General features: G+C 42.6%; 1 protein-coding gene across 1 annotated transcript in view; it reads right to left on the minus strand.

Annotated features, from left to right (window-relative positions):
* Positions 1–439: 439 nt before the first annotated feature.
* The window catches only part of PGBD5 (piggyBac transposable element derived 5), a 72,170-nt gene continuing 50,911 nt past the window's right edge, over positions 440–21,698 (minus strand). Inside the window, exons 5-7 of the mRNA XM_065834776.2 lie at positions 15,268–15,465; positions 9,835–9,940; positions 440–8,313 (exon numbers count right to left, since the gene is read on the minus strand). Of these exons, the coding sequence (XP_065690848.2) occupies positions 8,118–8,313; positions 9,835–9,940; positions 15,268–15,465 (500 nt within the window). The 3' untranslated portion in view covers positions 440–8,117. The remainder of the gene's footprint in view (positions 8,314–9,834; positions 9,941–15,267; positions 15,466–21,698) is intronic.

The following is a 21,698-nucleotide window of genomic DNA, read 5'->3' on the forward strand; positions in this document are numbered from 1 at the left end:
CATTGTTTTGGTGGGTACTGTTGGTGGTACCAACCATGCCAGGAAGAGTCGGAGCAGTATGGACAAAGGGCTGGTACCATTCAGCAGAGTGACTGCTGAGAACCAGGACAACTGCCTCATCCTTGTGTCCCCCTCCCTGCCCTGAGGGGGCTGGGAAGCATCGCTTGTGGGTGTCAGGAGGTGGGCACCAGCCCCCTTTCCTATGCCTGTGTGCAGACTATGTTCAAAGGCTTTTTAAACTCAGTTCTTTCTAAAGGAAATGCCTTTGTATTCAATAGCTGGATAAAGATGTCAGACTTTTGCCTCTAAGGGGTCTTGGAGTGAGAACCTGTAATTTTACCTACCAGTATTTTCTCCATATCCTTTCACCTAGACACCCAGAGGACAACCAAACACCTTCCCCACCTATTCCAGGAAAGAATGAGACAGAAAAGCAGCCGGCAATATATCTGACTGTATTTCAAAGTTGTTGATTGTAAACAAACTCTGTTGAAGAAATAAAATCACATGACAAGATATCAGAGTGATACTATAAATCCATTTTGTTATTGTTGCCACACTTCACATTTTTTGGAACTCAGAATTCAGCTCATGGTGTACAAAACTTGTAAAAATTTATTGCAAGCGTGCCTTTGTGTAAAACAAAAGTGGTGTCACAAAAGTAGTTCCCTGTCCCATGCAGAAACACAGCTGTGTATCTCTTAGTGTGGAGAGGTCACACACCTGCACTTTCTGAAAATCTTGGCTGTTACAAAATCGCTCTGAGAAGTTTTTCTTTAAAAAAAAAGAAAAAAGAAAAAAAGAGGCAATTGCAGTGTATGCTTTACCTCTGGAATTTCAACTTTCAACTGAAAACTTTAGAATGATAAAGAATATGGAACTTTGCAACAGAACTGCAGCCGCTATGTTGTGAGCACAGCCTGATGGACTCGTCCTGAAAGCCCTCAGCCAGCTAAGGCCCGTCTGTGTACTTGGTACTGTCACTGTGTTTGATGGAATCTAAGCTGCACATATTGAAAATAAAGGAAAAGTAAATATAGAGGGGGAGATTCCTTTTCCAGAATCCCCGTTGTTCCCGTTTCTACGGTGGCATGACCGTGCAGCGGTGCTCGGGCTCTGGGGCTGGTGGCTGCTGACTGGGGACAGCACAAGGACAGGGCTGGAGCGAGGCCGGCCGTGTGGCTGATGCTGGGCTTGTGTCGCTAAAGCAGCTGTGCGGAGTGGTTGTATCGAACATCAGCCTTTTTAACTCAAAGGCCACAGGGGAAGGGAGTACACATGCTAGAAGGATAAGAGTTGGTAGGGATCACCTGGCTCTTCTCCCTCTGCATCCCCAGCCTCTGAACTTGCCTCTGCCTCCTCAAACCTGCTGTTCCCCTCAAAACTCCTCCTTGTATCAGACTGTGCTGATTAGCCTCACCCCCATGGGATCAGACTGATCTCTGGCATTAATGTGAGTTTTGCTGTCTCTAACCTCACCCCAGACCATGGGGCCAAGTTATTTTTAATTTCAGTAATGAAATATCAGGAAAAGATTTGGCTTAGAGCTAGAAGAAAAACCTGGGTTGCAAAAGTAAGTCCAAGAGACTTGCAGTTTGTGTTCCATCAAATGAGCAACTCTTTCACGGAGAGGTGCAAATTGTTCAGCAGTCATGTTTTGCATGTGCCTTCACACAGCTTGATGCAAGAACAAGACCACAAAGTTACTTTGCCACCAAGCGAGTTGGGGTTCTGTTCAGACGAACTGTGTACTGGGTTTTGCTGTTTGGTTTCTGGGCTTTTTTTAGTAAGCAGTGAAAATAGGACAAAATGCTCTGTTTAAGGTCCAGAGCACACTGCAAATACTTGACAGGTGAAAGCATTTGCCAGCTGCTTTATTTTAGAAACAGAGCTCCCATGGCTGGGAGCAAACTTGCATGTGCCTGGGGTCTTCCCTGTTAACACAACACTAGCTCTACTATGAAGTCTGTCTGTTCAAGGAGCTTGGATCCCAAACTGCACTCATCCCCCTGCCCCCTGCTTTGTTTATCCAGTCAGGACCTGCATATTCTGGCCCTACAGGATGGTATTACAGTCCTTTCCTACTTCATCCAGGTACGACATGCATTCAAGGGCTGTTGCAGCTACATCAAATGAGCACTTGTGCAGAGTGAAGTTTTTATGGATAAGATTTTTGCACTACACATTGTGTGGACCACCTTGACATCTAATACAAGCAATTATTACTTCAGAAAAGTGATATAAAAGGAATTTACCACTTAAGGCCTTTATGTGATACATAACAGCTGCTTACCACGCCCATCAGAACGGAAGGGTTTAAAAAACAAAAAACCAAAACCTACTCAAAAACTCCCTGACCATGTCAAAGGTTCCTCTTTGACAGTGAGCCAGAGCTGAGGAGTGTTACAGCCATTCTTATGGGAGCATTGGGGTGGTGATGCTGATACCTGTCTTAGATCCATGCGAACATGACGGGCAGCACTAACGGGGCAAAGCAGGCAACACCTTCACAGTGATTGCAATTAGTACAGGCTTCAGAAACAATACCCTGTTTCATCTGAGATTTGCAAACTAGCAGAAAGAAGCAGCAAAGTAATACTATAAAAGTAGACTGAAAGGCCAAGTCTGTGTTGTCACCTCTTCCAGACTGACCAAGAACCTGTGGGATGATATGGATGTGCTCTAAATGCATGGAATGAGGGAAGCAAAGGGAAGCACAGGGCTAGAAACTTCTCCAGGGCTCCATTCCTGAAGACACTTCTCTCAGAAGAAGAGACCTTTCTTGTACAAAGCACAGACATTCTCAAATGTTCCCAACTGTGAGATGATGATAAGGGAGTTTTCCAGTTCCTAATTCTTCTGGAAACAAAGGTAGGTTTGGGAACAACTGTTACAAGAAGTATATATCAAGGTGCACTGGTGATGGGCTTGCACTTGAGCAGACAGTGACATGATTTGTCTGTGCAAAATACCCTAGTTAATGACAGGCCAAATATATACATGTTTTGAGCTTAGAGTTCCTTGCCTTTGGGAAACATTGCTAACAGTCCTTTGCACTCAACCAGATTGAGATAAGCTCTTGTTTTACAAACAACTAATCTTACATCAGTCCTAGCAACAAGAAAGTGCCACGGTGAACTCCACAAGAGATGGATGGAAGACTTCAGATTCCACCTAAGCCTCAGTGAGTTTTCTCAAGTCAGTAATTATTTATGTCAATTTCACATTGACTATTGGACTATAGCAAAGCTTCAGACTCTGTTTATTTCCTCTAAGCTCCTCCAGGCATGTTGGGCTGCTGTTTTATCCAGTCTTCTCTTACTTCGGGGCAACTTGGTTTTGACTCATAACAGCCTATATGGAGTAAGGAACCGGTGCTAACAAAACCCCACAGCTCTTACTTCAGGGTGGAATAATGCTGAGCATGCTTTCATTTCTAGCTTGGAAAAGTGCATTTGAACAAGTCACTGAAAATACAGAACATGGACTTTACCAGCAGGAGTGCAAACTCCACTTTACTCCCTTACCTGTCCTGTGCCTCAGTGACTGAGAAGGGAAGGGGAAGCTTCTATTTGAGGAGCTAATGATGCCTCATGAGTGCTGAGGTTGTTAAAACACTTTGCAATCCTGCCATGGAAAGTAGCACAGATGCACAGAACTATCGGCACAGAACTATCAACACAGCATAATCCCTTACTCATCAGTAAAATCAGTTCTAGGACTATGGGACTATGACATGTAAGACTCACATATTGGAGGCTTCTTTCACTACTCACGAGCTCAAGACAAACTACTAAATAAATGTTTGAAAGGAAAAAAGAAACCAACCTCTTCAGTCGATAAAAGAAAACACAGAAGTGTGTCTGGAAGTAAAAAGTGGGAATGCTGTTTTGAGAATTGTTTTTCATGTCAGTCTGGAAACAGCTAAATTAATTTTTCTGTAGGAACTGTCAAAAGAAAATGAACTTGTACCCATTAGGGACACTGAAACTTCTATAAATTTGAATTGTGCCCTAATGTCAAGTGCAGAAATGGGCTGAAGTAAAAAGTGTCAGAGTTTCTGAAAGCCCTTGGAGCATTTTTCAACTGAGACAACAGCAGTGGAAACCATTTCCCAGTGGCTTCTAAGCTTTAGTGAGTGTTATATTACACACTGAGAAAAGAAATGCTTTTCAAGAATGGATCGTGGCACGACAGGCATTTCTTGAAAGAAGTACTGTGCATAGAAGGTGGTCAGTATGTCTTACTGATGGTCCGGTTCTTTGAAACAATGTTTGCATACCATAAATAAGTAATTTTCAGTTTTCAGAAGTAGGTGTAAATGAAAGTTTAATTCAGCAGGAGAGAAAAGAGCTTTGCTGCTCCCTTGCCTACTTTAGCTTCAAACTTCATTTTTCCTCCCCCTTGAAAAATTTAGAGCTGTTCCTCTGTGACCTGGTTGGTATTTCCACTGCATTTTAGCTACTGCTGAGCTTTAAGATCTCTTACACGGATTGTCTCAAGGCTAAAAAAAAAATCCCCAAAACAACTCAAACTTGCTATCATTTCACAGGTCATTGTACAATTAACACACACACACTGTAACTAGCATCCTTGCACTACTTGGAGACTAATTCCACCCCCCCCTCCTTTTTTCCCTTTAACTAGGGAGAAGCTTTAATCTTGTGAGCAGGTGGGGAATGAAATCTGAGTAAGCCAATTTGCGGTAAAGGAAATGTTACAGAAACTGAGCTGCAGTTAACAAATTTTGCCTTTTAAAAAAAACAAAGGTTCAATTTCTTCCTTAATTACTTTGCCTTGTTTGGAGTAACATAAAGTGCAAGATACTTTTCAAGAAGGAGAAATCTTAGCTTTCCCCTATTCATTCCCAGTCAATAAATGGAGAAGATGAGGTGGAATAGTCATCCGTGGATATAGACTATGCTTTGGTGGCTTTCACTTGCTGGCTTTCAGAGCCAAATTTAGGCATTTTTGCACGTATAAATATATATAAATATTTTTGCTTATTTATGGAATGTTTGTGTATGTTTAGGGCATCAGTTCAAAATGATGAGGGATGGTTAAGGCTAAGAAAATGAAATTCATTGTGAAGCTATAATTTTGTCTTCATTTTTTCCCCTTTACAAAGGAGACTAAAACATCTTCCCTGTAATAGTCAGCCACTGTGTAATCCCCTGTCAACACCAATTCTAGGGAAATCTACTCAGGACCAAGTCCCTGAGGCAAAAAAGCTAAGACCTCATGACTTCAGCTCAAGTAATCCATACAATTAACAGCATACATTAGTGGCAAATTAATCATTCCAGAAATAAAAGGCATTTTCTGTGTGGGATGGCCTAGATCTGAGCCCTTAAGCATGCGTAGTAATGTAGAAATTGACCAAGGGCTTCAGACGTATCTGAAGGGGCTACAATAGAGGTGGAGAGTGCTGTGCTTGCTCCTCAGAAGCACCAAATGGCTCTAAGGAGGCCTTGCAAACCTCCCCATCTCTGCTGGGGGCATGTGCACCTTGCAAATGCTCTGGCGTTGAAAGGAAGCTGGGATCCCAGCAGCTACTCTTCATTCAAGCAGTTTCATCAGCAACGTTCCAGCCAAACCTTTCCTTACTGTCCCAATTTTGAATACAGTATAAATTCACAGGATAAAATGAAATTGGAGCTACTCTTCCTGTTGCATATGCCAGCATAGGCTGGCATTGTCAGAAGCAGGGACCAACAGGAACACCATTTGCCTTTAGGTACCTCTGTGGAATTCCATTAAAAAAAAAAAAAAAAAGGAAACTGTGGGCTTATATTGCTGAACGTTTGTTTTTCATGCCTCACACTAGCTCCTCTCCCCCTTTGAATGCTTACTTACACAACTAAGAACTAACTACCACCCACAGTCTGAAGAGGGCTCGTTTCCATTCTCTGCAGGGCCAGGAAGTTTTGAACTCATCCTTGGGCTCCCATGTAGCTCAGCATTGCCAAAGACTAGAGTGGTACAGACCCTCTCCTCCCTTTTGAGGCTAGGAGGCCTCACTGCACAAGGCTTTGTCCTTTCTCCCATGGTTCCTGGGTGGAGACCTTGTGGACTAAGAAGTGAAAAGGGATGCTTAGGAAACCTATAGGCAGAGCAGGATGTGTGGGATGGTCTCCAGGCTTTACTGGAAGCAGAACCACTATGGAGTTGGCCACTTTACTCTCCTGGTAATCAGGTGAGATCTGCCTCTAAGTCTACTCCAAAAAAAATAAGACTTTGGAGGAAATAGATGTCAGTGCTAGGAAGCTCTTTGGGCTAGTCAGTATTTACTAACCTTCGCTAGATTCTTCCTCTGTTATGATTTACATGCTCTACATTTGCACATCACACCACAATGAAATCTGGGGAATTCTCAAATTCACATTGGTTACCCTCTATTGTCTCTCACCAGGTAGATACATATAACTGGTGAGGTTTACACTGATAAGGAAACCCATCACTCACTCTCCTTCCTCTTGAACCAACCCAAAGTCATTCTTTGGTAAAACTTCTCTGGCTCAAGGACAGACCTAAAACCAGTTGGTCCTCTAAGCAACATTGTTTCTGCCCTGTAAGTTAATGCCACTCTGTTTGTGTCCATCACTTCTAACCTTTAGAATACAGAGTTTTTTGCTTATTGAGTTGTGGAGTGAAATCAATATGGTGTAGAGGGGAGGGCAGGGCAGTATTTCATCTCAGTATCATTTCTCCTGTTTCAATCATATATCTCTCTCAGGCCTGTTTTCCAAAGCTTCAGCTGCCTTCAGATTCCATCAGCACCAAAACGTGGTGTTTCAGCCATTGGCACCAGCTCATGATGGTGCTTGCCCTCTACAGTGTTACTCAGAACAGGGGAACTCTTTGGGCCTGCTCTGGTTTAGCGAGCGTTTTAAGGTCTGGTTTTAATTGGACTTATTTCATTTCGTAAAACACGATGCTATGCTATTTTGCTAAACATGTAAACTGCTTAATTACAACTACTGTGACAAGCCCTGAATTCTAACAAGAATTCCTACAGAACATCCTGCAGTGATAATGGGGAACACACTGCTATTAGTGACTTATTTTTTTCCTGCCAACTGTGTGCCAAATGAAGTTCTAAAACGGACAAAAAAAAGTCTTGACAGTTACAAATAAAAAGAAATAAATTGTGGTTCCTAAACACTTAACAGTCCATTACATTAGATTTTTAAGCAACATTTAAGATAGTTGAAATCAAGAAAAAAATATAATTGTTATACTCTGATTTCTTACTTACACACTAACCGTGGCAGTTAAGTTATGAGGCAGTATTACTGACTGGTTTACTCACTGTTAACACAGTATTACTCACTGTTTGTTTGTGTATAAAACATTTCATCCTGGTTAAAAAAGAAAATCAATGTAATGCATTTCCATTTTAAATTTACTACTGTATTTGGTTTCTCCTAATTTTGCTGCGTTCTAACTGGGATCAAATTGTCTTATATTACACTAATAAAAACAAAGAAAAAAGACAGAAATAAAAAGTCGTAACTGGTCCTCAGTTCCTGGCTGCCTGCCTGGGAAGGTTTTATTTGTCAATACGCTTGCTTCAGTGTTGGTGTATCTGAACTGCTTCGTTTCACACACTGGGAGGGAGGACGGACGGACAGGAGCGATGCTGGACAGGGCAGCAGTCTCTCTCAACCACAGCCCATGGTGCAGACTTACGGTGCTTGTCCCAGAATTAAATAACTCCAAGCAAGGTATAGAGTTTTCTCTAATGCCCGCCTAGGACTGCTGAGCTATGACATATATGACATGCTCTTAGCCCAAGAGGAACGTTACAAGATGACCGTCTTCAACAAATAGTATTGAGATGACGACTAATTTAAGACTGTTTCTGGTGCACAGATTTCCACAGGGCATTCATGTATGCAGTTTTGTGTCAGCTTTTCCAGTGGCACATTCTGCAGGACATGTTTACATCCAGTTGCTACCAGGAACAAAATTCCCACCTCTCTAGTAGCATCACTTGGCATTTTTGGATAAGGACAGCACTGGTGGTGTCACAAGTTCCTTGCTTTGCCATTCCAGGTGTGGTATCTTCTTCTGCTTACCCTCCACCCCCTGCCTACGCCACCAAGAACAATGCATCAATGGGAGGGTGAGGTGTCTTCCAAGCCCAGAAGCTCCTTTACAAGTCTTTCGCCAAACTGTGCACGGCTGTACCTCGTCACATGGTAGGCCTCCGACATTTTGTAGAGGATGTAGGCATTGTTAATAGCGATGCTGATGGCAAACCAGAATACTTGTTGCCAGGTCTTGTTTGGTTTGTGGGAAATGAAATACCTAAAAAGACAACAGACAAGGGGAAGGAAAAGCACTGTTCAGCCAAACCTTGCAGGCGGGATGCAAGAAATAATCCCAGACAAAGATCCTCCAGTCCCAAAAGGAAAGCAGGCCCAGGACTTAATACCTAGTGCAACCATCATCTTAAGAACTTTTGTACAATGTATTTTACAATCATTTACAGTTCAATTGCACAATTTTGGAAATTTCTAGTAGTGTCTAAAAGAACAGACTCATTTGCTTTCAGAAGCAAAACCTCAGCAACACTCTCATCTCTGCACCACCTCATGTAAATAAGAGTACTGATACAGTCCCCTCGAGCTTATCCGGGACAAACATCCACGTGATGGGAGCTGTGGGTCTGAATCCCTTCAATTTGTAACAAAAAAAAAAGCCCCAGGCACATTATGTTACAGTTTAGGGAAGATTCCTGATACTTCCCCTCTTGCTTATCTCTATTGCGACCAAAGAATGATTTCTGCTGCTGTCAACAGCAGGTGGGAGGATGTGGGGGTAGAGCCAGAGCATGCAGTGCTGGTATGTGGAGCACCTCTCCACAATGCAGAACTAGAAAGGACTGACATCCTTATATTTAGGTTCTGAATAATTCTAGGATTGCCAGAATATTTGTTCTTTGGTCATGAGATTTCCCACTTTCCTACTTTCATTTTTAGTAACCATTTAAATCTGCTACCTCACCTCTTTTTCATACTGATTTCCTCAGATCAGATCCCAACATCAATCTCCAGCAACCACCTCCTCTCTTTTACTGAATTCTTGCTGCCTTGCCCAGAACTGGCCTGGAAAATCTTTGCTGCCTTTCTCTCGCCTCAGTTTTTCAGTTCTTGAAATCATCTGCACCTCCTCGCTATTCCAAAAGCCAAGCTTCACCACTGCTGTTCTTACTCATTTCTGTTTCTCCCTGCTACATTGAGAGCTAACACCAAGGACTCCCACTGGAATTCAGGAATGAAAAGATCTACATTCTGCTGTCCCCAGTCATCTAGATCTGCTTTACATCCGTGACTGAATGCCTTTTTCTTCTGGCTCCAGGTGATGCAAGTATCACCAGGACAGACAATCACCTAAACACTATGTGCTGATAGAGGCGGAGGGCTGAGGTAGCCTGAAAGACTTGTGGGGCTGGCAGACCCTTGTTAAATTCTCTATTTAGCCTTCAATTTGATGTAAACAAGAACATCAGCCTGTTGGATCATCTTCCCAACATTTCTTACAAGTTATTTAGAAGACACTAAGAACACACATCTTAATTATTTTTTTTTAAATTGGGTAGGATGGGTGGATGGATAGATAGGGCCAAAACAACACCAGCAATGCAGCTCTTGCCCTTTTGCAGAGCCAGCTGCCGATCTTCGACTGAAACGGGAGTTTTGTCAGATATTAATTCCATAAAAGCAGAACCAAGCCCTCAGCTGCAGCTCGACACACAGAACTCAAACATTGCAGCAACAAAGGAGGAGTGAAAGAAATAAACACATGCACACACACATTCTTACTTACTTGCTGTATTTGTCATCGTATTTGCAGATATAGCTAAGGTGAGCAGCAAAGGCTTCAACTGCCAACGGGCATGGAATTTCTCCACTTTTTCTCTTAATTATAACTCCTGCATCAATTACAAACATAGCAGTTTTAAATCCACTTCATAGGTCTAGTAATTAAAAGATATGGTTTCTATATACAGGTTATTAAAAAATAAACCTTATTGACAATTTCTGCCCTAAAACTGGGAAGTTACCTGCAACAGAGATCCTAATTTAAGTTTTTTTCTTTTCATTGGTAGTACACCGAGCAAGTGGAAGGGGAAGAAGAGTTATAGTTTTTCAGTTGGAAATGAAAAGGTGTTAGACACAAACACTTCTATCATATGTTCAGAAAAAAACACACATTGCCAGAGTTTCACAGTAGCCCCCATCCCAAAACGGTATTAGCCTCTCTATTGGTTCTCAATGAGTTGTGGTCACCTCTAGAGCTGTGACCTGCTATTTTATGCTTTGAGTTCTGAAGGTCCCAAATGAGTCCTTTCAAACGAGATCCTTTCCTCATGTCCACCCACAAGGCCCAAGAGCAACAGCATCTCCACTCCACCAGGTGCTAACTGACAAAGAAAGAAAACACGAGAAGAAGGAGCCAGCCAGTTAAACTCAGTCATGACAGAGGTGATGCGGGTAGGTGAGCTGAAGGAGCCACGACCACAGTGTATCTGGAATGAGAAGCTGCCTGACCTGCTGCTGTGGGGAGCCAGAGCTCAGATGTACGCATAGGTTGCTCAGTGGAGCTGAGTACACATTCGTCTGCCTGGGAGCAATGTTCCCTGCCCTGCCTGCTCAGCTGGATAGACCATTCAGCTCATCATGGGGGATGATTATCCTGCCTGCTGCAGAAATCTGTGGTAAGGCAGCAAGTCCTCTGCAGCCACCTACCAAACATTCTATGCATAGACAAAGATGTTACTCCAAGAATGGGCCCCATTTCTTCACATGGTGCATCTTTGATCTGGCTTCTCCAACACTACAGCAGTAGTTCTGAGTACAACACTCTCCCAAGAAACTCCCCTAGCTCTTCTTGGATTTATTCTTCCTCTCCTCTGTGTCTTCCCCATCCGGAGGAAGCTGCTTGTAGAAGAGAAGGATAAGTAAAACAAACTTGTAGTACTTTATTGAGGAGTCTGTTCCCTAACGTTTGACTTTATGTCCCTACAGGGTTTGATGGTCAGCTCTCCAGGGTATGAACCATCTCTTGCTCCATGTCTAGGTCACACTGCCTAGTGAGAATCCCTGCTCTCCCCCAGGCACAACGCTATTTTTCTCCAGGTGTAGAAAAAGCACAGCTTGGTTGCACCTTTCCTCAGCATTGCTTCAGTACAGGTACGATTCTGAGCTTTCTCATTTCTCAAGCCTTCAAACTCTCACTGCCTTCCTTCTGACAACTCTTTTACAGTCATCCCTAAAATGCTCCTCACGTTATGACTACAGACTCCACCATTTCATTCCCTCAGCTGGAAGTCTCATTTCATCCATTATCTCTGTCAAGCCCCCTGTGCTGTCCTAGCTGGCAGGCTCTATTTTGAAGCAAGACTTACGACACATACTAAATGTCATGTTACAGCTGACCCATGCAGCAATTTATTTGGGGCCTTTGAAGTTTAATTTTTCAAGAGTTCAAAATGATACCACATTTAAATTGTTCAAAACATTCTCTTTTACCTCTGTCTCCCCAAGCTGGGTGTAAATGTAGCCCCAAAGGGATGGGGAAAAATCCCCAATCAAATAAATAAATGCTTCATTAACTTCACATACTTACTATAGAGCTTTTCTGATCCTTTTAATGAGTCCTACAAAAATCTGGCTAGCATGAGGTAAAGAGGGCTGATATACCACCAGCCTGCTGCATCAGTGCTGCAAAATCACTTGCCATCCCACCTGGCCAGGTCAGGAAAGGATAAGTATGCTCCTGATGCCAGTGTTTTAAACAAAAAAAAAATCCCCTTCTTTCTCCTCTAGCTCTCCTCTTTCTTTCTCTTCTCCTCCTTTGGAGGATTTATATTTCCTTTGCAATTTGCTTTGTATTCACAATCCTTAAAAAAAAATGCATTGCAGTAGCAGCTATGCGGGTACCATATACTCCCTCTCACTTTCTATTATCTTCCACGTAACATTCCTCTGTTTTGAGACTATAAATAGCTTTACATGCACATTATAGCCTTTCCCAGGCTTGTTTCGTGGCCATAGGCCACCTCTCCAGGGAAGGCAACTGCCAGAGCCAGGTGGTTCCCAGCCGAGGTCTCTGCGGCAAGTTGTCCCCAGCCAGCTGACTCACCGGCACAGCCCGGGAGCTCCTTCCCCTCCCAGTCCTCCCCCAGCATCCCCGTGTTCCCTCCCTGGCACCACTCCACCTTGGCAAGCACTGAAATTTCGTAACACAACAGAGGGAGCGCTGCATGTCCCAAGTGCTATTTTGCTTTTATTAGGACGTAGAACTGCAGACAGTCAGCATTGTAACAAGGTCTAACGTTCAAGGTCTTCCCATCAGAGCCCACTGGCCCCATTTCCACTCTCACCACACTTGGACACAATCCCCTGAATGTAGTTGCACAAAGGACATATGGAAATCTAAACCCCTAAGCTTCCCCATTCTGAAGCGTATTTTCTAACATTATGTTTCTTTTCCCAGATTTTTCAGTTCTGGGCAAATCTCACAAAGTGTTTTTTTCAGGAAACCAGACAGTCACAGACACTCCTCACTCCAGCTCCTCCTGGGCTAAGAACCTCACAGGGACAACTGCTTCATACAACTGCGATGTCTCCATAACATCCCCCATCTTCTCAGAAGTCACTTGTAAGACGGCAACATGCCATTTGCAGCTCTTTAATCCTTGTGTATGTGGCCCAAGATTTGTTTTCCATCCTTAGCTATTGTCTTATTAGCTTTAAGTACAGCTGGTTGGTGAAGAGCAGCTGTGAAAGCTCTTCTCAGAAATAAGCTACTTATCTTGGGTTAAACAAGTTTTTGCTTAAGATGTCATTCTGGTCATCCTGCTGTGCAGCAAGTGAGGTCACTGCCTGCTCCATATGGACAGTAGCAAAGATCGTACTTATTTCTAGAACATAGTAATGGAGATAATGGGAAAGTGGGCACCAGACCTGAAGTGGAAACCAGAAATGCAGCCTTGTCCCACGGAACAGGAAGTTTGGGCCAGTACATATATCAACTGCTTTAGAATAAGGGTCACTTTTTAATCTCTGGGGGTCTCAATCTCTTTCGACTTCTCAGTTCTTCTGTAATACAGGCACAAGGAAAAATGAAACTCAAGTGAAAGCTTAAGGGAAATTAAGAACCCCACTGAATTTTTTTCTAGGCAGAAACTTCATACTTGATAGAAGAGTAAGCAGGACATTTTTGCAAGACTAAAGGAACAAGACTCATCCTTTAGCATCTGAGTTGATGTATTATGACACATTGGTTCAAAACATCCATAATAAATAACCTGCTGCATCTAAGAATAGTATTCATAGATCAGCTCTGACAGGTGTACTGCCCTCCTGGTGCCTCTGCCTTGGGTGGGATTTGCTCTCCGAGTACAGGCAAAATTTACCTTCTCAGCTTTCCTTTAAATTGCAACAAACAGCTCATTATTAGTTACATCCACTCCTTTTCTCATCCTAAATTTTATTTTGACCATCTCTTACCTTCTGTTTTCAAGGTTTTATCTTCATGGCCTCCTCCACCCTCATCAACATTTATGCTCAACCAAGTGCAAACACGCACCATGCATTGTCTGGCAATCCCACTGGTGCATGTCTCTGTCCAACTACGCTTGTGTGGGTTTTATTCTGCTTCATCTCTGCCTCCTCTCCTGTCTAACATGTGCTCTGCAGGTCTGTGCTACAGGCTTGCCTCAAGGAGCACAGATTCCTCCTCTTCATCCTCCTTTTCTCTATTTACATGCCTTAAAGAAAATTTTAGTGGTCAAGTTTCAAGTTGGTTTCAACTAGCATTGCTGCACTGACTTCAGAGATGCCAAATTAGAGGCAGGCAATCTGGTCTCCTGACTTCCAACTGAGTCTCCATCTGTTCCCAGCTCTTCGCTAGAGACTCTCTTTCCCCAGCACCACTCTTCTAAAAGCCAGCCTCTAGTTTTCTGCTCCGATTCACCGTGTCAACTGTCCCAGCAAGCATTTGGTGAGCAATGTGTTGGGCATGTCTTGCTCACCACCATGCACAGGTCCTCATCGTTGGACCTTCAACCGCCTCTCACATGCAACCTACAATCCTGTCTATGCCAAGACAGACCCAAGGTCACCCACAAGCACAACAGCTCACACCTCTGTGTGCTGCTTGTAAAGGACACTGCCAATGCAGAGTCTGCTTTTGGCCCCTCTTTTAAAGGAGCAGCTAACACTTACAGAAACAGAGTATTTTTCTAGTGGTATGTCCCTCACAGACATATTTTCAGCGTTGATGCTCATACACTGGTCTGTTGGAGTCACCAAGTCCTTGTTCTGCTATGGTGCCTGGTTCCTAGAGAACAGTCACGCTTTGCTTCTGGCAAGGCACTGAGTAACACACTGAGTCAACTTCTCAGCTCATTATACAGTAAATCAAGGCCTCAACTTTGCTTCTGTAGCCTGTACACACATGAGAGTCACTCAGGACTCAGACCATGAGTGTAAAATATACCTTTGAATTGGTGTCTTTACATGTAAAAGTTTAAGTTATTCTTGTTTGTATCAGGTAGTTATCCATAATTCTGAATAATAAAACTGAAGAGAAACTGAAGCAACATTTTCACTGGAAGATGAGTTTCAAAGAGCTAACTAATCATACTGCATCTTACAGAAGTTTCCAAACATTCTTAAAAACATCTGTGTACTTTCAAAAGGAAAAGATTTCAGTATCAAGAGCTTTCTGCAATTATTTTAACTATCCAAGTTATCTGGTTTTGTTTCTTTTCATGAACTGCTAAAATCAATTTAACATAAAACAGGAAGACTTAATCATGTTTATTTCTGGCAAGAAGACATTTGTTTGTGACAAAGTTTTTACTGGATAAGATAAATCAATTGTAGGATCTGCTCAGAGTTCCAAGTACATCATGATGTAGTAGCAATGCTACAAGATGCTTTGCAAAACAGGCAACCCTCTTCCCTTCTCTGACCATCAGCAAAGACATAATCTTTATATCTAAAAGGATACTGCCTCTGCCAGCTCAGGCAAAGGAGGCTGCATTAGAATTAGGCTTTTAACCTTTGTATGAGAAAAAATAATAGCTGTAGGAAGACACAAAAGGGAAGTCATCGCTGCTGCTACTGTTTAACTAGGATATTATGATCAAGCTCTTTTTTCAGGCTTATTATCAAACTCTCTGACTCATCTTGCCTTGTCACATAAAACATGTGGACATCCCAGATGAGCAGTAGGAATATTGCTTACCTTGTCGAACCGGTGAATAGGCATTGGTCAGAAAACGGAAGTGCCCTTTATTGTACCAGCAGATCAAGGACATGTTTCCCTTCATTCTTATTCTGTACTGTCCTCTGGACTGGGGACTTTCAGGGTTGTTCAGCATGGATGGAGGTAGGCCTGTGCAGTCACTCTTCCTGGCACTCAGCAGACCACAGCAGTAGATCTCTGCATGCGAACAAAAACATTCTGTATCAGCAAGCCATTGCTTGGACCCAGAAAGCAAGAACAGTGGAGCAAGTCTGAATGACCTGACTAGAGAAAGAGCTTGTCCTACAACTTTCTAGTCTAACAGATATGTTCCCCAACTTGCCTTCTCCTGCAACACCGAAAATGTGTCCTATATTAATGCCTCTGGAAACTGAGACAAGTGCAGAAAGCCTCCTTTCTTGATGAAATGTATTGACACCTCCTGCACAGTCACGATTAAATGACAAGGAGAAGAATTCAGGGTATCTTCCTAGCAATAACATCTATAATCTGTATAATAGTCTTCACAACATGTTTAAAATTGGACTGAAAAAAAGCAGTGATATGCATTGTAGAACAAATCAGAATTTATGATCCAGGCAAGTCTTTGACGTTTAACTAAGAGAATGAATTGTAGGGAAAGCTATAGCAATTTAGGTGTTAACTGGAATAAATTCTCCTACATCACTCCAATGATACTTTTAATCACAATATAAATAGCTGACAAACTCTGGTTTAATCTGACTCACTGTGTTGCCCGGTTCCTGATTTTCAGCTCACTACTCCTTGCACCTGCATCATCTGATTTGTTAAGGAAATGCTGCTTAAGCAATTCAGAACCACTGAAAGCACTGGTTGATTTAAAAAATGCATGTGCCAAAACGATTAAGAAAATGGAAACACAAGTTCAATTAAAATGGATTTTAGGGAAAGGAGACAAACCAAATAGTGCCATAGTTGAGCGAGCACTGACCTTGTCCTGCACAGACGTCTGAGGCTACACAGGTGGCACATTCTGCTGCTCGCAGCTTCTTGGCCTTTCGTATATGAAAGAGGCAATGAATAAAATCTAACATCCTAAAATATGTCTCAGTGCAGCCAGGTGGGCACAAACCTTGGTTCATAAAGTGCCTGGCATGCTGAGCACGCCCTCAACAGCTCACAGATACTACAGAAATATTAATACAGTAATTGCTAATACTTCTTAATCAGTCCACAGTTGCTGTGGGCAGGTCTACAAGGAGCTAAGGCTCTTCCATCAGAAATTTAAAGCACTTATATCAGAAGAAGGTCAACCAACACAGCAATGGGGCAACTTCATTCTGAAGGAGGAAGTGTGCACTCCATCATTTACTTCTAATGACTTCCAGTCCATGGAAATCTGTAAGTTCCTTCCACAAAAGGCAACGAGAAAAGCCTGAAGGCAACAGGCTTTCAGTCAATAAAGGAGGACCTGCACTGCCACTGGAAGGCTTTTTTGTTTTGGTTTGGTTTTTTTAATTTCTTCTTTTGCTAAGACGTACACAAACAGTGCAGGTCATGTACCTGCAAACTTTGGCATTAACATAGCAAACTTTTAGAAAGCTTTTTCCAGCCAATATTAAGGTCTTCCTGCTCTGATAACGAGCAAGCCTGAGAAGAATCTCTTCACTGCCTGAAGTTTATGACTCACTGAAGGTTGATACTTACTGTCTCCAGGAGACTGCAATGGTATAAAAACAAGCTAATGAGTATATTATTGTGCTAGAGCTTCAAAATAGCAACAGCCATCTCTGAGATGATCCCATAATAATTAATTGTAGCCTTTCTGTTAGCTCAGGCAATAAACCTGCAGAAAGCTTCCAGCAGATGTTTCACTCCTCATGCAGAATAATGTGAACCATTTCTTCTCTCCAGAGCATACCATGTAACCTTCCTGCTGTATAGCCTAGAAAAGTGCAACACTTCTGCAGATTTACTAATGTCTCTTATTAAGGATGCCACACTTAATCTGTAGAGATTTTTAAAGCCGCCCAGTTACTATAGCAATAGAAGCAATAAAAATGATGCCCATCTGGTTCAATGAAGTTTTTGTGTGTAATTAAATCAGCATCACAACAGGTGTTTGCCACATACACGGGAGTCAGTGGAGACAGGTTGTCCTCTTCTGGTCTTCCTAAACTGTAACTGCAATATAAATGCATACACCTAAGATAGCTTAGCAAAAATGAGGAAATGTTGTGTAGTCATCCAAGATTCATTCCTGGGGTCTTCAGGCCCCAGAGAGCTTATGCTGAAGCCTGTTTCACCACATTTCCATTAATACCATTCGTGAAAGTAACCAGGCTCGAGCTAGTTCAGGCAAAACCCCCCACATTCTGCAATCTATATCCCGCATGCAACACTGGGTCGAGTCAGAGCTAGGGCAACTGGGGAGCCTGCTGTGGAGGAGATGAGAGCTTGCTGGAGTTGCAAGGTCGTGTAAAGATTGTGGGAGTGCCATGGTCACCCAGGCTGGCAAGTCCTTCAGCTTTGCCAGCCCCAGTTACTCTGCCGGACAGAGTCAGCAGCTCTTGCTAGTTTAGAAATTGCAAAAGGGAGTTTCAGGGATCACATGTTTAAGGGAAGCATGGGACACAGGGCTTTAGGAGGTGCTGTTCTCTATAAGGGACAAAATTAATGCTTAAGAGGAGAAAAAAAGGCATGTGCACTATGAATGTCACAGCAAATAACAATGACAGCTGTCTGCTCACAAAACAGACAATTTGGGGCATTTCAGTGCAGGTTTCCAGGTCTATCCAGAGGCCAGAGAAAGAAATGCTTTGTATGTCTCCAAAAAATTAAAGAGGTCTATTCGGGTTTTTGATTTTGCAAAAGCTCAAAGTGCCCTGTCTTATTTTCTAAGCTCTTTCTGTTTTCTCAGCTCTTGGTATCCTCAGAGATCTCAGAATTATGTTCGCCAATATCACTTTATATTACTAGGCATTTTTCTCTACTGTAGTACAGTGAAGGTGCTACACAGCAGGTTCTCAATAATGAACACTGCGGTTTTTGCAGAATGTATGTGTGGGTTAGGCTTAGGAAAAACAAACGATAGTTAACGTTCCACAAAAATCTTCATAGGATCACAGGATGCTAGGGATTAAAGGATAATTCAGGTTGGAAGGCAACTCAGAAAGTCTCTAGTCCCATCCCCTGCTCAGAGCAGGGTCAGCTGTGAGGTCAGACATTGTTGCTCAGCGCTTTACCTTGTCTGGGCTTGCAAACCTCCAAGGATGAAGACTGTACAACCTGACTGGGCATCCTGCTTCACTGTCCTCAGGAAAACGCTTACACCCAGTCTGAACTATTTCTGCTGCAGCTTATGTCTGCTAGTTTTCATCCTTCCACAATGCACCACTGTGAAGAGCTAGCTCCCTTCTCTCGATAACCTCCTCAGGGTAGTATAAGGCTCCTGTTGGGTCCACCCAATACCGCCTCTTCTCAGGTTGAACAAGCACAGTTCCCTCCCCGAAGACGAGCATGTGTTCAAGCCTCTGGTCAGGCTGGTGGCTCTCTGCGGAACTTACTCCAGTTTATCCTGTATTAGGTGGGTCTTGTCCAAAACCACTGAGTAGGAGGCAATAATCTCTTCCCTTGATCAACAGGGCTGAGGCTACACTTGCATTAACACAGCTCAGGATGGTGCTGACCATCTTTGCTGTCAAAGCACACCACTGACTGCTGTTCAACTCTCTGGCTACCTAGACCTCAGGTCCTTTTCATCAAGAATTTTGAGAGCAACTAATACATTTTTAGTGGGTATTATTTCTTTCTAGATTTTCCAGAATTTCCTTCTGTTCTCTTAAATGTCTGTTTATGTTCCCTGACAGTTTATAGTTTTTAAGCATTAGCTTATTTAAATTTCCCCCTATTTCTCTGTTGATAGTTACAAAAAGACCCCAAACAACACAAAGCAGTTAAGATTAATACCAATTTCTTCTTGTTTTTCAGTTCTTAATGGGGGTCTTTCTACTGCTGACTCTGCTGTAGCCTAGAAACTGAATTTTCTTGAATAAGAAAAGTAAAATAATCAGTTTAAGAATGGATCTTGAACTGTCATGAGCACCTGAGCACAGATGCTCTTCAACACAGATGCTCTCATGACACTTCTTGGTCATGGTGTGGCCCTATTCAGATTTAGCTGGCTAAGCCATGTACCAAAAAACGTTAAGGTCATTGCTGAGAGTGGTAGTGTGATACATAAGGAAAGATCTCTCTGCTGAGTCCAGACTTCTCTGCCTGTCTCTCCCTGAATGCACTGCCCATGCAGTAGGATCCCAGCAGGTGCTGGCAATACATGAGCTGCTTTGCAGTGGAGTCAGTAAACACCACCTCCTTCAGGGCTCTTCACCGCTGCTTGACATCTCTAGCATATCACCTCTCCAGTGTCTCATAGCACTGTCTGTTCAACATCCCCCGGCAAAACCTCTGAGCTAGTAACTGATGGTAAATGCAGACAATCCCATGTCCTTGTTAAACAGAAACACTTCGACATTCTGCACATGATCTTCTTCATACACGAGTGCCACGCTTTTCCGCAAAGCCAATAAACCTGCTACCTTAGTGTCCACCCCCCATGCACCCCATAGCTTCACCCCCAGGAAGGTGATAGCAGGTACCAGATTTGAAATTTAACTTTGGCAGCAGCAGTCAAATATCAGAAAAAGTCTCATGAAGCCATATCACAAATCATGAACCAAACTGAAATCTCAGTATAGCATTAGCATACTTGATCAGAGAGTAAATCAAAATCACATGCTTTAAAAAGATGTTACTGAATTTGCTACTTGGTAGAAACTGTTAATCTCAATGATCTGTTCAGTGTAAAGACCATGAATAATTCATCCCATGAACAATTTGAATTATCTGTAAGTAACAATCAGCTGGATCAGTAGCCAAGCATCTCCACTGGTGTTACGGACCTACTGGGTCACGCCATATTGTGTTTATCCTTCCCTAGCTAAGCATAAAGAGTGCGACTCAACAGTCAAATTTTTGTCTGTCAGTCTTTATATTTACACCTGACACATCTCAGGTACTAGGATTATGTCTGTTATCCTCTATATTTTTTTTTTTAACCCACATTTTGCACCATTGCTTTGGTAGTCTTAATGTAATGCTTATAATCAGCTGTGAAAAGAGTAATTTACTGAAGAACAGTCTCTGCTCAGAGGAATAACAGTGCACTATAAATATGCTTGACTTCTTTCCCATTTGGCTGTTTGCAGCGTTTGAGAAACCAGGACTCTTTTGTGACAATATGGTGATATTGCACTGTACTCTGTGAGCTTCTAGCTTACTTAAAATAATGCAGGAGTTGGGTCCTGCATGGAGCTCAACAGTGCCAGCACAGTCTGAACTGCCAACTACAGCACTGGTGCAGCTCACTGGTGTTCTCATTTCAATGAGAATCAAGATATTGTCTCAATTTCCAGTCTTTCCCCCCACTTTGGGCCACATTTCATTAATGTAATGCCCCAGGTGGGTTCAATTTTCTGCAATGGAAAACATGTCAAGAGCAAACCTTTATCTTCAGTGGTGTGTTGAAAAGAGAAACAGTCCTGTAGCCTCCTCCTATGTGATTCATAACAGCAGCCTCCAGTCTTACTGCTATGGAGGATCTATTGTACATACCATACCGGTGGTGAAAAGCTGTGGCGACTGAAGAACAAGCTGAGAGTTACATTGAGATGACTTATAAATGACTGTCAAGAGTGCAGGAGCCTATAATTTAAGGGGAGCCACAAGTCCTCAGCATTTCTAAAAGCAAAGTAACATGTGGCTTTTCCACACCCAAGGTGAGGGGGCATTTGACAGACAGAATGTCCTGGGATTACTCTCTGCACTAGCAAGGACCTGGCTGGGAGAGTCACACGGCCATATTGATGGACATTCTGCTGGCAAGTGTGCCAGTGTAGAGTTCATTATGCTTTTGGGACTAAAAAAACGCCCTACCAAGGCTTGTTTACACAAGAAAACAGGCGAACCATGCTAGGGCTCTTGCAACAGCATAAAATGTCTTCTAGAGAAGTCATACCTTCAGTACCTTCAGTAGATACTAAATCAGCAAGGACTTCTACGGCATACCTTTAAGGATTCATCCCAATCCTAGTCTATCACAATGAGAACAGAAAAATCACAGGAAATCCTTCGAAAAGTCCCCCAGGCCATATAGGACATCAGACCTCACATTTCTGAGGCAAAGAAGAAAAGCAAGGGCTTTAAATATCCTTATTAAAAATATTTTTACATCCTCATTCTGAACTTTATGAAGATTTAAAGAGCAAGTTAGAAAGTCCTCTGCATAGTACCTTTTCATGAATGAGATCTTTTCTTAGTGATGACCAACTTACCTGTCTATACAAGGACCTGAAATCTTGGTGAAGCCTTTTGGGAGTTTTTTTTAATTC

The sequence above is a fragment of the Patagioenas fasciata genome, chromosome 3 (assembly GCF_037038585.1).
Source record: "Patagioenas fasciata isolate bPatFas1 chromosome 3, bPatFas1.hap1, whole genome shotgun sequence".
NCBI lineage: Eukaryota > Metazoa > Chordata > Aves > Columbiformes > Columbidae > Patagioenas > Patagioenas fasciata.